Here is a 15,117-nt window from a genome sequence, read left to right as displayed (position 1 = left end):
ATCATCACCTTCATCACAGTTAAGCGCGAATGAACATCTTAGATAGGAACAAGCGTGTTTGAATGGAAAACAGGAATACTTACATTAATTCATCGAGACACAGCAGAGCTCCTCACCCCCAACAATGGGGTTTAGAGACTCATGCCGTCAGAGAATACAAAGTTTAGATCTGAAAATGTCATGAGATACAAAATAAGTCTCTAAAAGTTGTTTAAATACTAAACTAGTAGTATAGTTGCTTCCAATAATTGTGTGGAAGAAAATGTATCCCCTGAGGTATCTCAGGGATCTCTTGATTTGCAGTCAAATGTTCTACCACTGAGTTCAAAGGTCAAACTACAACTTACACAACAATAAAATGACCAAGACACCACAGACTATAGAAACAAGAAGTTGAAGGAACGCTAACAATTTCAGATACACAACATCAGTATGAAGATTTTCCACTCGTTCGCTCGTCTTCAAATTAAGGGTATTCAGTTGACAAGAGCGATCATCTCCAATGTCAAAATGTTGGATACTTGGACATGCCCATCTAAACCATCCACATCGCCTTGCAGGACACGCGTAATACTTTCTACCCGGGTTGGCCATGCTATTTGAAACTTGTAACGGTGCTCTTAAACCATACTCACAAAAACGTTCTCCCGTTATGTTGCCACTGTCGTACGAACCATTTGTAGATCTTTTACTTGTGGAAGCCATTGTTAACCAGGCTATACATTTAACAATAAGCAACAATCATTTACCAGGTTAACAACAAATAGTAACACAACACAAGAATGAATCAACTAGTCGAAATAAAATTATTTAATGAATCTAATTAAAACAAATTTTCCAATTCAAGATATCTCAGAGGAAGAGATTCTTTGTTGTATTTAAAATCAAATGTTGGTGCCTCTAGCTTTTCCAATAAATTTTCACACTCCTAGTATGTTAGATAATAATAAAAATACATTCCCAAATCAATATAATTATGATAAACAGTTCTCGAATCATCTTCTTTATTTTTCTATATAAGTAATCATCATAAATAAATTTAAAAAAATAACAATCAAAGATGCATAAATCAGCAATTAACAAGCACAAGTAAGCTAAAAAAAATTATATAATACGCAAACAATGAAATCAGCACTCAGCAATCACACATTCCCAAATCTTTAAAAAAGATGACACAAAATTCATAAATCTGCAAATGAGGGCAAATAAGAACTCAGATATAAGAACTTCAGAAATCTTTAACATTTGAAGAAGCACAAATCAACAATTTTAACCAAATCAGGGCGAATCTCAAATCATCCAACAAGAAATTTAAACATTTTCATCAACATGAGGACAAATAAGAAGGTAAGGGTTTCACAAATTAAAAAAGAGGAATAAAAAATTCCTCTTGAACTTTACAAAATTAACAAGCAAATAAGGTAAATTAAAAGAACATACCAGCTCCGTTGACAGAGAAACAGCAGAAACCAGACGCACAACTCTGAGATGGTGGCGACGCAAACCCACAGGTGCAGATACGACAGCAGCGTCACAAATCGAGGGTGGCAACTGGGGACACGAAGATGAACCAAGGAGAATTGGAGAGGCGCTGTCATCGTTTGGACCCTTGGAGGTGCTACCGGCGACGGGTCATGCTCCAAGATTTGTTTACAGCAAAGGAGAGGAAAAAGAGTAAAGAAGAAAAAAGAGATTAGGATTACATGCTGATGAAAATGAAATTGTATTTAGGAGTTAGGGTTATTAATTAAAATTAAAGGCATTTTAATAATTTTAAATATTTAGTCTCCACTTTTTATTTCAGACCAAATATAATAAGGAGACATAAATCAATCTTATACACTTCTACACCAAATATAATACTCATATTTATCTATGTATCTGTCTTTTGGTCTCTGTCTCTCAAACAAAGGCTTCTTTAGATTTTAGAAACCACATAGCATAGCCGGGCGTGTTGTATTGTTCGGTTAAGGCGTTCGGCACTTCGGCAGAAGGCTTAATAAGAATAAGTATGAAACAATGGAACACACTAATGCCACTGCTGTCCCTGGGAATTCTCGTCTCCCCAACAAGAACACACAACACCCAATTTTGAATCCCATTCCTTATTATTATTCTCAATAGTCCCCCTTTCTCTTCTGCTTCTGCTTCCATTTTTCAATTTCATGCTGATCTCTTTCGTACTCTTTCTGCTCCGGATCTCTCGCGTACCCCAGGTTTTCACCTACTCTTTCTTTCTTTCTTTTTTCGGTCAAACACATTTTGACTTCCTTTGACTTCTCTCCTTTCCTTTTATGTCTTTTTTTTTTTGTTTTTCTTTTCAATTTTTTTTTCTCGGTTATATATTCTGTGACATATGGTGTCCCTATCTGTTTTAATTAGTCTCTCTTTAAAAAAAACTGCAAGTTTTTGTGATGATAGGAATAGACGCTGTTTGTTTCGTTACTTGAGGGTGTGTTACTAATTTCTTTCTAAAGTGCTTTTTTTTTTTGCTCTCGACATTTATCTACTATGCATGTTGAACCGCCTCGAAGAAATTATTAATCATGTATGATTGCTGTTCTCCTTCGTGTTTCTTATCTTCTTTGTTTGATGTCGTGATGGAGTAAAAAGAAGGAAGAAAAATAGTAAATTTGAGTAATGATTCATTTTTTGTGAGCTTATTAGATTTTTGCATCTGGTAGTATCTAATTAGGAAACACTGTTGTGTATTCACAGTTCCAAGGATTTTGTGATGATGGATTTAAAGACAAAGAGGAGAACTATTACAGACAATGGTGATGGAGGGGATGATTTAGTCCTTGCTAATTTGATTGCAAATGGAGATGAGGTAGGTCCTCTTGTCAGGCTCGCCTTTGAAACAGGGCGGCCACAAGGGCTCCTTCACCAGCTGAGTTATGTGGTTAAGAAAAAAGAAGCTGAGATCGAGGAGCTGTGCAAAACCCACTACGAGGATTTCATCCTTGCGGTTGATGAGCTTCGAGGTGTGTTGGTTGATGCAGAGGAGCTAAAGGGCGAGCTGCAAAGCGACAATTTTAAGTTGCAGCAGGTTGGCAGCACCCTTCTAGTGAAGCTTGAGGAGCTTCTTGAGTCTTATTCTGTTAAGAAGAATCTGACGGAAGCTATAAAAATGTCAAAGAAATGTATGGAGGTGTTGGAGGTATGTGTCAAGTGTAACAGTCACATTTCTCAAGGCCAGTTTTATCTTGCATTGAAATATGTCAACTTGCTTGAGAAAAGTTACTTGCAGGATATTCCTGTAGACTCTCTCAAAATGGTCATTAAGAAGAGAATTCCGATAATAAAATCGCACATTGAGAAGAAAGTATGCAATCAGGTTAATGAATGGATGGTTCACATAAGGAGTTCTGCTAAAACTATAGGGCAAACGGCTATTGGTCGTACTGCAACTGTTCGTCAGAGGGACATGGAAATGCTGGAACAGCAGAGGAGGGCCGAGGAGCAGAATGTTTCGGGAGTAGGGGATCTAGCTTATACTTTGGATGTAGAAGACATTGAAGAAGATTCCAACTTCAAGTTTGATCTTTCACCTCTCTATCGTGCTTATCATATTCATGATCATCTGGGTATCAGAGAGCGGTTTCGCGAATATTACTACACTAATAGACTGTTACAATTGAATTCAGACCTGGAGTTATCTATGGCACAACCTTTTGTTGAATCATACCAGACATATTTTGCTCAAATAGCCGGATTCTTTATAGTGGAGGATAGAGTCCTGAGAACGACTGGGGGGCTTCTGACAGCGGATCAGGTTGACACAATGTGGGAGACAGCCGTGACTAAAATGACATCTGTGTTGGAGGAAAAGTTCTCCCTTATGGACTCTGCCACTCATCTTCTCCTGGTGAAGGATTACGTCGTTCTCTTTGGGTCTACTCTCAGACAATGTGGACGTGAGATCGGCACACTTCTTGATATGCTCGATAGCAACCATGACAAATACCACCTTCTTCTTTTGGAAGAATGTCGGAAACAATTTGTTGATGGTCTGGACAATGACTCATATGAGCAACTGGTGATAAAGAAAGAAACTGACTATGAGAGTAGTGTTTTGTCGTTTAATCTTCAGACTTCAGACATCATGCCTTCTTTTCCATATGCTGCACCGTTCTCCTCCATGGTACCCGATGCTTGTCGCATTGTAAGATCCTTTATCAAAGGCTCTGTTGATTACTTGTCTGATTGCACGCATACAAATCTCTTTGATGTTGTGAGGAACTATTTGGATAAGTTCCTGATTGATGTATTGAATGGAACATTACTCAATACTATCAACAGTGGCAAGATAAGTGTACCTCACGCTATGCAGATTGCTGCAAATATAGCTGTTCTTGAAAGAGCTTGCGATTTTTTCCTTCGTCATGCGGCTCAACTGTGTGGCATCCCATTCCAATCAGTTGAAAGGCTTCAAGCTACTTTGACATCAAAGTTGGTCCTGAAGACGACAAGAGAAGCAGCTTATATTGCTGTGCAGAGTTTGGTAGACTCCAAAATTGACGAGTTTATGTCTCTTAGCGAAAGAGTCAATTGGACTTCTGAGGAGACAAATCAGAATGGGAATGGCTACATGAATGAAGCTATCAATTACCTCGAGTATGTTCTATCCACAGCGCAGCAAATTCTATCCATGGATGCTATGTACAAAGTTGGGGTTGGTGCTTTTGAGCATATTTCCAATTCCATTGTGGCTGCTTTCTCTAGTGATGGCGTCAAAAGGTTTAATGCAAACGCAGTCATGAACATAGAGAATGACCTCCAGATCATAGAGAATTTTGCAGAAGAAAAGTTCTATTCTCTTGGTTTAGGTGAAATTTACGCTGAAGCTAGTTTTAAGAGCTGCTTGATCGAAGCACAGCAATTGATTAATCTTTTGCTAAGTAGTCAACCAGAGAACTTCATGAACCCTGATGTGAGGGAGAAGAGTTACTATGCACTGGATTATAAGAAGGTGGCTGCTATTTGTGACAAATTCAAAGATTCTCCAGATAGAATCTTTGGGAGCCTTTCAAGTAAAAATGCAAAGCAAAGTGCTAGAAAGAAATCACTAGATGTGCTCAAAAAGAGGCTTAAGGATTTCAACTGAATGATTTCATTGCAGGTAGTAGGGCATATTTGAAGTGTTTCGTCTTGTTATGGATGTTTAACTTCAGGTTGATGTACTAGTTTTTCTATATTGTTCGACAAGATTGTTTGGAAATCTTGGAAATGAATTCATTCTAGAAATCGAATTCCATTCTTTCAAAGTACCCAAAATTAAATCAGGTTAAATAAAGGTCTAATTTGCTATAGTAACTCACTGAATTAAAAGTGAAGAATATATATGCTAAAAATGCCATTAAAGCATAATGAATGAATTTGTTCTAGGTGAGTTTGTTGTCTTAATGAAGGGCAAAATAGTTGAAATAAAAAACAACTCATTTTTCATATATGTGATCTATTGATTTATTCCAAGGACATTTTAAATCATAGCAAAATGAAATTGTCAAGAACCAGGGCTTGCTCAATATAAATCATATGGGATTTACCTAAATTATATATACTTTTGTAGAGTATGTTAAGCATCAATTTGTCTGGTTTGAAGTTAATTTACTTTGCATTTGAGCATTTAAGGATCTATTTTCTAATGCAATAATTCAAAGTCTATCTGAGTTTTATGGGACTTAATTAATAACAATCTGGCCTAAGCTTTGCTTATGCCATAAGGTACTTCAATTTCAATTAGATTTTAATCTCCTCCATTACAAGTTTAAATTGTTAAACAAAATTTATTCTGAATTGTGGAGTACCACATACATGAATGCTGGATCATAACCAAATCACTACCAACTAATGACCCTTTATTTAATTCTTCCTAGTTTATTCTTTTAACTATATCAAAGCCTGAGCCTTATAACATTAAACTACAATGGGTTGTTCTCCTTCAAGCTCAGATATGACTATCAATGAATCAGTCAATGCAAGAAAGAGAGGTTCAGACTTTGGAATTGGATTGATTACCTGAAAAATGGGAAAGCTTATGAGTGTGTTTATATATATTGGATGCTAAAATGAATTATTCAGAACAGAATAAATGTGAATTCACATCATTGGCATACCTTTCTGTCATTTTTTACATAACCTATGGCTACTTCTCTCCTTAAATGAGCTCTCTCAGAAAGCTCTGAAAATGATGGTTTCTCTCCTTCTTTCATGTAAAGGCCAATATCCTGTAGAGCAATAAAAAATAAATAAAAAAAGAGACAATGATAAAGCTCCAAAGAGGAATTAAGCCCAAAATAGTCCATGAGATTGGCCGCTTGCACTGAAAAGGTGCCCAAGATCCCAATTGCACCATAAACGTCCATGAAAAATGTACCACATTAGTCTTCCACTCCCTTTTCGTCGAGTTACTCCTCGCGCCGTGGGTGATGTGGCACATCCTTTCCATGTTGGATTAGACAAAACAATGTCGCTTTAGTTTTGGCACTAAATGCTTGATGAAACGACGTCGTTTAACCTTAATGGCCATACATTTGTTGTGGGGAATAAGACGTTTTGTGGTATATTAAAGTTAAATGGCGTTGTTTCATCAAGCATTTGGTGCCAAATCTAAAGCGACGTCATTTTGTTTAGTCTAGCATGGAAGGTATGGAAGGTTATGTGACAGATCACTTACAGCATGACGAGTAACTCGATGGAAAGAGGGTAGGGACCAACATGGTGCAATTTTTTCAATCTCAGAGACCTTTGTGGTGCAATTGGAATCTTATGGACTTTTTGGTGTAAGCGGGCAATCTCAAGACCACTTTAGGGTTTAACTCCTCCAAAGAGCTACACTGAATGGACATTGATCTACATTGATCTAATTTCAATGCCATATACTGCAATAGGGCAAGTAACATGTTTAGTTGATCACGTTTACATTTCTCAAGAATTGTATAATCAAAGGAATAGAGTGCTGAAATTATTTATATGATAAAACCCTCGTACATATTATTAGGAGACTAATCATTTTGATACACTTTCAGTACAAACTACAAAGAGTTTTATGCAATTAATCAATTATTTAGCAGCATGTTTAATTTGAGATACTTTGCTGAGAGCCAAACATTTCTAAGGATATAACCTAACATGATTGCATGTAAACATCAAAATTTTATCCAATTATTATTACCCCTTTTGGTGGATGCATGCATATTACCTTTACATATATTTCGTCGCCTTCTGCATTTAGAATGTCTTTCCAAACTTCGTTCAATTCACTGTTCTCGGCCACTGTTTTACGAGTTCAAATACTTACTACGTTAACATTGACACATCAAAGGAAGCAAAAGAAGCAAAGCTCAAGAAATAAGAGAACAAAAGAGTGTATAACCTTGAGCTGTTACAAGGCTCATCACTTCTTCTGCAGCAATATAGGCCATCGATGGTTTGATTCTATTAATCTGCAGCCAAATTTATACATTAGTACGAATTAAGGACAATTAAGAAAGTTAAAACAAAATCAAAATATTAAGAGAATTACTTGCTTTCCCAATTTGGAATCAACAATTTCTGCAACTAGATTTTGGACCTATAAAAAAGAGCCAAATTAATCCAAACATATATAGATACTCTTTAAACTAAAAAGAACTAATTGTTGAACATTTTGAATTCAAACTATAGGATAAAGTAAGTGTAAAATACCAACCTTAACCCCAAGTTTGTTGCAGATATTTTCTGCAAGTAGGAGAGAATATGCAGATTGCTTATCAGCCTTTGATGGCTCTCCAAGAAGCCAGTCTCTGTCTGATATGACGGCGACCGAGAGAGGAATATCTTCATTCTTCAAAGAATTCTGAATATTCAAAATGGTCCCCTCTAAAGTGGCATAATCCATTGGATTTCCAATCTATAAATGTAACCAAAGCAATGATTACATGATTATACCAAATGCATGAACCAACATAAATTCGAATAAATTAGTTGACAGCTTGAGATGATACCCTATGCGAAACTCGGACATTCTTGAGTTTGCTGTGACCAGTAATGTTATTTGTCCTGCTCATTCTTTCGTTTAATGGTGCATCTGATAATACTTCCTGCAACATTGTCATTGTTTATCAGAAATTACACTCTCACAAGAGTTTATATATCATCGAAATGATTCCACCATATGTAGGAACATACCAAAACACTACCAGGACCAAGATAGTTATCATACTCTTGAAGCATTTCTACCGCATCAGGTCGCCACCCAAGTAAAAGAATACATTCTTTAGGTCCTAAACTCCAATCTGATGCCTTAATGATTATCACCAAAGAAAGTTAGCATTTCATACAATCCACATGGTATGACACTAATCTGACATGTCAACACAGAATAGAAGTAACATACCTTGGAACCTGATCTATTTGGACGTTTTACGACATTAGCTTGTCTTAATTTACACAACTCCATCGCATGACGCACATCCTTTTCGTGTACTTCCTTGTTATGGATTCCGTCTTTTCCTTCTTGCCCGTTTGTGGTTACAAATTTTGGATTTTTAGTACCCTCAAGGGATCCAATGAACAATATCTAGCAAGGAAAGCTGAGTGATATGAGAGAGTATGCTTGCAAGCCTTAACAATTCATCAATGTCATAAAAGGAGAATTTAAATGAATACGCATCAACCTGAGCAATGTTATAAACTACTTCAGAAAGCCAAATCAAAGACATGAATAGTCTATCCAAAATTCAAATTGAACTAGCATAGTAGATAATACAACAATCACATGATGCCAACAAGGCCCTTGGTTTCTTCTTCAAAGAAAACCTATGTTATCACTATCATAGATTTTCCCTTGTCCCTATTGTTCATAAGAGATGAGCTTTTTAAGTTAAGAGTGGATACACCCTTACCTTAACTAGCTTCCTAAAGGTAAACCAAGTTATCATCTTAAATTGTTTTCAATTGGAAATGAGTTAATCTGCAGGCATGGGATTCTAGTTATAATTGCCAATCTTTTTTTATCATAAAAAATTCTAAAACACTGCACCAATACCAGTCATTTTGTATATAGCCATCTAAACCTGGCACTCTTCACAAAATCCAAGACAGAAAGGTAGACAGGACAGATGAGATATAATTAATTTGAAATCAAACTGAGTTATGGTTAGTTGACATACTTTGTCAGTTTTCTGCAGAATTTCACCATCATTTGGGTGGAAAAATATCCTCCCACTACGATAAAGACCGCACACAACAGCCTGAAACAACATTAACGTAAAGATCACTAATGTGATGTATGTAATATAAATGGATCCTTTGGTAAAAAAGAACTACGTTTGAAGAAAATAGTTACCTCTTGAAATCCACGTCTTATTTGCCTATATGTCATTCCTTCTAGATTAGGCAAGCTGCAAAGATTGAATACATTTTCTGCATGTGGAAATCTAGAAGTTAGAATTCAGAGGTGATTTACATGTAGGTCAAGAAGAAAATTCATAAAAGTTTAACATGATTTCAAATATTAGAGAAAACATCTTAGTTTACCACTCTAATTTAATGTCTCACTGACTAAACAGCAAAGTGAAAATCATACTAGAATTTGGAGCTAGATCTGTCATTTTGAAATTATCTCCTACTTTGGTAGAGATGAAACATATATAAAATAGCATTTTAAGAAGATATATCAAATAAATGACCGCGAGACCTTTACAAACACAATATGTATAACATATAGAGAGCATAAGTGTAGTACTTCGATAATTTAGCAGGTGCCTGTAGATCTTTATAAGCCCTTTCTGCCGAGAGCACTGAACAAATAATTTGGATGCAACATTTTCTACCGGCGCTACATTCAATCCTGAGATTGACTTCAGCAATTCACATGTACTGGAACCTGAAACCTGCATTCGATAATTGAGAATCTGTTAGAAAAAGTTTTATTCTCGGCACTTTTTGTCCGGTTTCACTAAAGATACTCATAAAAACGATACCTCGACTATGGTGGGGATAGAATCCATCTTTGGAATTGGTTGAAGGGCTAATACAGAAAGAAATGCATCTGTGTCAACTTCATACCTAATATATGTAAGGATATGGTATTATAAACTTCATTAAAGTGAAATTCAGCATGCAACAGAAGTCAAATTATGCAGAAACTTGTGCTACTAAAACAACTCAAACTATCGGTGTGAGAACTATGATGCCAGTAATTGGCCTACATTCAACAAATAGAGAAGTCAAAGAAAAAAAACTCTCCAACCATCATGACAAATGGTTAGCAGTTAAGTATTTTCGCGAGAGAACTTGAATCTAAACATGCATTTCACTACTTGTGCTCTTACCGATCCCCTTTTGTTGGCAGTATGATTATTGCACGTGCCTTATTCGCAGCTGCTCTCTCAAATGATTTTGTTAAACTGAGGCTACAACTGTAAGTCCAGAAATTTCAAATAAGCATGAAAGAAAGTAAGTTCAAACTTCAAATGTATCAGTAAAATACAAACATTAGCCATGCATGCAGAAAGATGTATGATTAAATAGGCAAAGGACTATCCATTTTATCTCTTTTTAATGCATATTTCTACAAAATTAAGCAAACCTTCATTTGTATTTTTCTTGTTGAATTTGATCACATTACACATTCTATCTTTTATTCTCTAAATAGAACCTTCTCCAAAATAACCAAAGGAAAGCAAGTAATTAATGCAAAATATGTTCCCATGATTAAAAGAAGGAAATTACCAAGCAATGATACCTCTTGGTAAGCACATCGATGTGATTTAAATCTTTTGCGATATTTTCAGCTATCCGATCCATCTGTTTTCTTGGAAGATCGGACATAAGAAGAATTCTCTGCTTCCTGCATAGAAATGAAAAAACATATTACAAAAGCCATCAAGCAGAGCGGAAGAAAAGGGAAATAGGCAACTACCTTGTCTGAACCATTTACCTAGCTGTAGCTGTGCCTAAGCGGACGGCGTATTCATGATACTTATTTAGCTGCTTTAATATGAATGGTAGATGACTATTCATCCCACAAATAATGATATGATCAGTCTCTAGAACTTGTATTTGTGCCCCCTCCCTGAGTTTTTGCATATTATTCTGATTGGAAGACTTATAATTAGCAACATGCATTAAGAAACATTACTTGATGAATGCTTACGGCTTCGGATCTTACCCTAAATTGTTCAGTCATTGTACTTAGCAGGCGAGAGTAAAACAATATACCCCATATTGCAAGAAGAAATCCAATGATACGCTCAATGCGTGTTGATTGCTGAAGACCAACAAAATGCATGCTATTTAGTCAACATAAAATGCTTACAAACAAAATTTAGAATAAGATTAATGTACCCTTAAATGAGTAGATGAAGAACAAAGACAAGCCCATGCTTCCCAGAAGCAATCTTCCAGAGATTGTTTACTACCCCTGGGTAATTGAATATTAACCAGATCAGTAAACACATATAAGCAAATAAAAAATGATATATTCTCCTAACTGGTGTGCCTAAAAATTCTCCTGATTCAAAATATCAATCACATATATTCAGTCGTCCTTTGATGCCGTGTAAATTACAACTCAATCGATGTGAGTGAAATATTGAATTAGGAGAATCAGTAAGTAAATTATTAGGAGACTACATCAAGACTCGCCTAGAGAGTGGATAATTCCATTTCGAAAGTGCATTTGATTACCGGAACTTGAAAAAAAGGAGACCACCAATGACAACAAATGAGAAGCATGCTACAAGGAGCACCACAAAGAACCTGAAAGAGCAAACTGATTCATTCAGATAACAAGGAGCTTAAATTTCGCATAGCAGGAAAGATTTTGGAAAATAAACAAGATCCATTGATTTAAATCATTGCATAAACACAACCAAGTTAGACACTTTTTACTGGAAGTATTCAGATAAATTTTCTGTTACCCTTCTTGGCCTCTAACAAGTGACCTTCCTGGTTGCAAATAATTACCATTTGTTTAGATAACCAAAATACTAAAGGTGCATGGTGTTGCCATTCAGCAATAAGATTATGCATATAGCAAATTTTTGCCTTGTAGCCATGAATTGTCAAGAAATTCATGCTATATTGATAGAATCATCTGGTAGCAATATAAATAACAGGAAAACTATTGAGGAAAGCTTAAAATCTATCTTAATAAATAGTATATAAAAAGGTTCTTGGCCCAAATGAAGGGGATTAAAGCATTGACTTACGTGGCAACATTTCTCTCAAGTTGGATGTTAAATAAGTACAACAGCCGTGCTAAGCTCCATCGAAGATCTTCAAAAGAAGGCAAGGACACATCTAATTTAAGAGGCTTAGGTTTATTCAAGGGATTAGAAATACATGCAAGAGGCAACCTTGTTGCACTAAGAGTCCGAAGCACATCTGGAAGTAATGCTCGGACAACTTTTATTATCGGATTAAAACTTTCCTTATGCATCAATCTCAACAAGAAGTATAGCGACATAGACCTTATCATGTCTTTATGCTGTGGACCCTGCAGCTAAAAACAATGTCTTGAAAGATTTAGTGAAAAGATCCTTAACAACTCAAAATCCTGTTAATATACTCATAGACAGCAGGTTTCAGCATAAAACAACCATGTTCTTTAAAGAAAAAGAATCTCAACAGAACAAGTTCCCAAGGGACCACATATTAACACAAATATGTATTTCTTACCTGAGAACTAGTATTATTTTTCTCTGTTGAAATGCACTGAGTGGCCAAATTTTCTAGCACATTTTTGGAAGTGGTAGAATTTGACATAACTTCTGACCTGTGAGAATCAGTCTCCCATCTCCCTAAACAGATTTCATCAATTCGACTTTTAGTATTAGGAATGAACAATCCAACAAAATGTTGGACCACAGGACAATGAAAGAATATATACAATACAAACATCATAATTAATCAGGAAGACCAATAAATTATCAAACCATATGCAATGACATTTTCACAGATATGTTGTGGGGCGCTGATAAGAAACATGTAAATAAAAAAATAAGCATAGAATTCTAACTCAGAATCCCAGGGAATTTGATGGCTTACTGGCCTTGCTCCCAAGTCTTATGCTTCCTCATAAATAAGTGTACTCTTATTTTTCTATCACTCAAGACACTAAATCATGGTTCCCCCCACGCCCAACAAACTCCTCTTTTTTTTTTTATAAAATGCAGGAACTCAGTAACTGACAAGTTTAAGATGTTATAAGCTCAAACAAAACAAATATTATCAGCTCTCTTGATGATGACTGAACAGAGGAAAAAATCTCTTGATAATGACTTAACAGAGAAAAATTATTGTTGTTTTCTCTTGACTCAAGAAACTCACCTTCACGTTGTACTATACGAGTATGTGCATTCAATACTGAAGATTCGATGCATCTGAGGTGCCAGGGCAAAAACCACCTGCAAAGGCATTGCCAGAAATTAAATAGAGAATTTTCCAAATAAGGTACTAACTTAAAATCCAGTGTACTGAAGTGTTATTAGTAAAACTTGAATGCAAATCCATTCGGTCCAACATTAAAAGTATTAATTATTATAAGCAGCATGAATTGCTATGTAACTGAACCATTTCCATGGAATTCTCTTCATGAGCTTGTGTTATCATCTTCAACAAACATCAACTCCCCCGTCAACAGGAACCGAAATTCAACCCAAGAGGTTGATCTCATGGCTAAAATAATTTGTACTTAATTTTTTAACCACTCATTTTTTTTAACCTTGAGTTAGCAGCAAGCGGAGTTAATTCCCATAAGATAAAAAAAATGCCTTAAAGTCAAGTCAATGCCAATACAAGATTCAGGACATTATTACCATACAAAACTAATGATTAAAGATAGAAAGTTTAAAATTTATACACCAAAACTAACTGTTTTACACTTTAGATTACCATTCAAATGATGAGTATAAAAGGTGATTAATTTTGTTTACATGAGAATACAAGATATGATAATTGTGTATAGATTTTAACTCCGGATAGATATAAAACTATTCAAAGTTGAGTGAATAGCCCCAAAATAAAAAAGAAAGTTTAGCTACACATCTGAGGTAGTAAGGTAAGTGAATAAGGTAATTCCGAATCTCAATGCAAACAAAATGTCCATTGTTTATGATCATTGGCTATACAAATTGAGAAGCATAGAAGTCAACGGAGTAATCCAGAATCTCTAACACTAAGACAGAAGGTAGTAAAACCAGAAATCTAATACGAATTTTGAAAGAAACAACAACATAAAGAACATGAACATGAATAGCAATAGTATACCTCGTACCCTTGACGGTTGATGAGAAGTGGTGGGAATGGGTTGGAAAGCGGGAAGAAGAGAGAATCCATGGCTGAGAGGTATGGCTATGCAAGTGAGGGAGAATCATAGCTCCTTCTCTCTACGCTGATCTGAGAATGGTGATTATTCTCGTACAGCATTTAATGTTGTAGATGTTGGAAGAGAGAAGCATGATGAGTGAAGAAGCAGACGTACAAGGAAATGACGTGGCAATTATCGACTAAATAAATAAATAAATGGCAAAAATTTGGAAGCATGGACAATCGCTTTCTAGATTTGTAACATCTTTACATTGACATAAAGCCATAAAGGTTAAAGGTGTTTGTTTGATGGTGGACCTATTGATTTGGTACCATCACACTTGCTTCTAAAATGTTTTTGGGATTGGAGTAGATTGGATCAGAAATCGAAATAGAATATATTTACATCTACTCTCTCTCGAATCATCCATGATCCACTTGCATGTTTACGGTTGCGAGAGTTACCTAAAACGTTGATTTGAGTCTGAACGTGAAGTCCAGGTTCTTTATGATGCAGTGTCCAACTTGTTTTTGTGCCAAGATGCCGCCGAACGAGTTCTTCGTGAGAATGTGAGAGTGGTATCTACAAGAGACTTCGAGATTTAAGTTAACAAAAGTTTTAAGTAGGGTTTTAGTAGAATAAAACATAAATATATCTGATGGATATTAGTGTATTTATAGTAAAGTTTGATGACTACTTTTTTTGGAATAGTTCCACCTTTAGTTGATGGATAACTGTTCTCTTTATCTTTAAGAGTTTGTTAGGATCTATCCTTTAGGAGAGATAAAGATAGCAGGAGAGATTCAGGGAGGCAGTTA

At 35.7% G+C, this 15,117-nt stretch overlaps 2 protein-coding genes across 5 annotated transcripts; one reads left to right on the top strand and one right to left on the bottom strand.

The window, feature by feature from the left end:
• Positions 1,931-5,277, top strand: LOC107618370 (exocyst complex component SEC15A). The gene is made up of 2 exons (XM_016320409.2): positions 1,931-2,216; positions 2,719-5,277. The coding sequence occupies exon 2, from the start codon at positions 2,735-2,737 to the stop codon at positions 5,105-5,107; it is 2,373 nt and encodes a 790-aa protein (XP_016175895.1). The 5' UTR covers positions 1,931-2,216; positions 2,719-2,734; the 3' UTR covers positions 5,108-5,277.
• Positions 5,685-14,658, bottom strand: LOC107618389 (putative ion channel POLLUX-like 2). 4 transcript variants are annotated; one of them, XR_002353891.1, is made up of 23 exons: positions 14,260-14,658; positions 13,321-13,397; positions 12,670-12,791; positions 12,201-12,493; positions 11,677-11,748; positions 11,335-11,410; positions 11,159-11,257; positions 10,928-11,082; positions 10,733-10,837; positions 10,320-10,406; positions 9,969-10,053; positions 9,731-9,878; positions 9,332-9,408; positions 9,156-9,236; positions 8,381-8,563; positions 8,173-8,286; positions 7,989-8,084; positions 7,694-7,894; positions 7,533-7,576; positions 7,379-7,448; positions 7,205-7,278; positions 6,120-6,230; positions 5,685-6,021 (listed from the first exon to the last, which is right to left on the bottom strand). XR_002353891.1 is itself a non-coding variant. In XM_016320441.2 (23 exons), the coding sequence occupies exons 1-23, from the start codon at positions 14,364-14,366 to the stop codon at positions 5,920-5,922; spliced, it is 2,583 nt and encodes an 860-aa protein (XP_016175927.1). In that variant the 5' UTR covers positions 14,367-14,655; the 3' UTR covers positions 5,685-5,919. The 4 variants fall into 4 exon arrangements, 3 of the variants coding, with proteins under 3 accessions (XP_016175927.1, XP_016175928.1, XP_020966983.1); XM_016320441.2 differs by having other exon boundaries at positions 7,529-7,576; positions 14,260-14,655; XM_016320442.2 differs by having other exon boundaries at positions 7,529-7,576; positions 12,201-12,487; positions 14,260-14,655.

This window comes from Arachis ipaensis, chromosome B09 (assembly GCF_000816755.2).
Source record: "Arachis ipaensis cultivar K30076 chromosome B09, Araip1.1, whole genome shotgun sequence".
NCBI classification, from domain to species: Eukaryota; Viridiplantae; Streptophyta; class Magnoliopsida; order Fabales; family Fabaceae; genus Arachis; species Arachis ipaensis.
This window is presented reverse-complemented; position numbering and strand designations above follow the sequence as displayed.

Excerpts from the sequence above, each read along its gene's own strand:
- LOC107618370 (XM_016320409.2), top strand. The coding sequence starts at position 2,735 with ATGATGGATTTAAAGACAAAGAGGAGAACTATTACAGACAATGGTGAT.
- LOC107618389 (XM_016320441.2), bottom strand. The coding sequence starts at position 14,366 with ATGATTCTCCCTCACTTGCATAGCCATACCTCTCAGCCATGGATTCTC. Across the intron at positions 11,411-11,676 it reads CTCCTTTTTTTCAAGTTCCG|GGGTAGTAAACAATCTCTGG; the intron begins GTAATCAAATGC and ends TCAATTACCCAG. Across the intron at positions 6,022-6,119 it reads ATGTAAAAAATGACAGAAAG|GTAATCAATCCAATTCCAAA; the intron begins GTATGCCAATGA and ends CCCATTTTTCAG.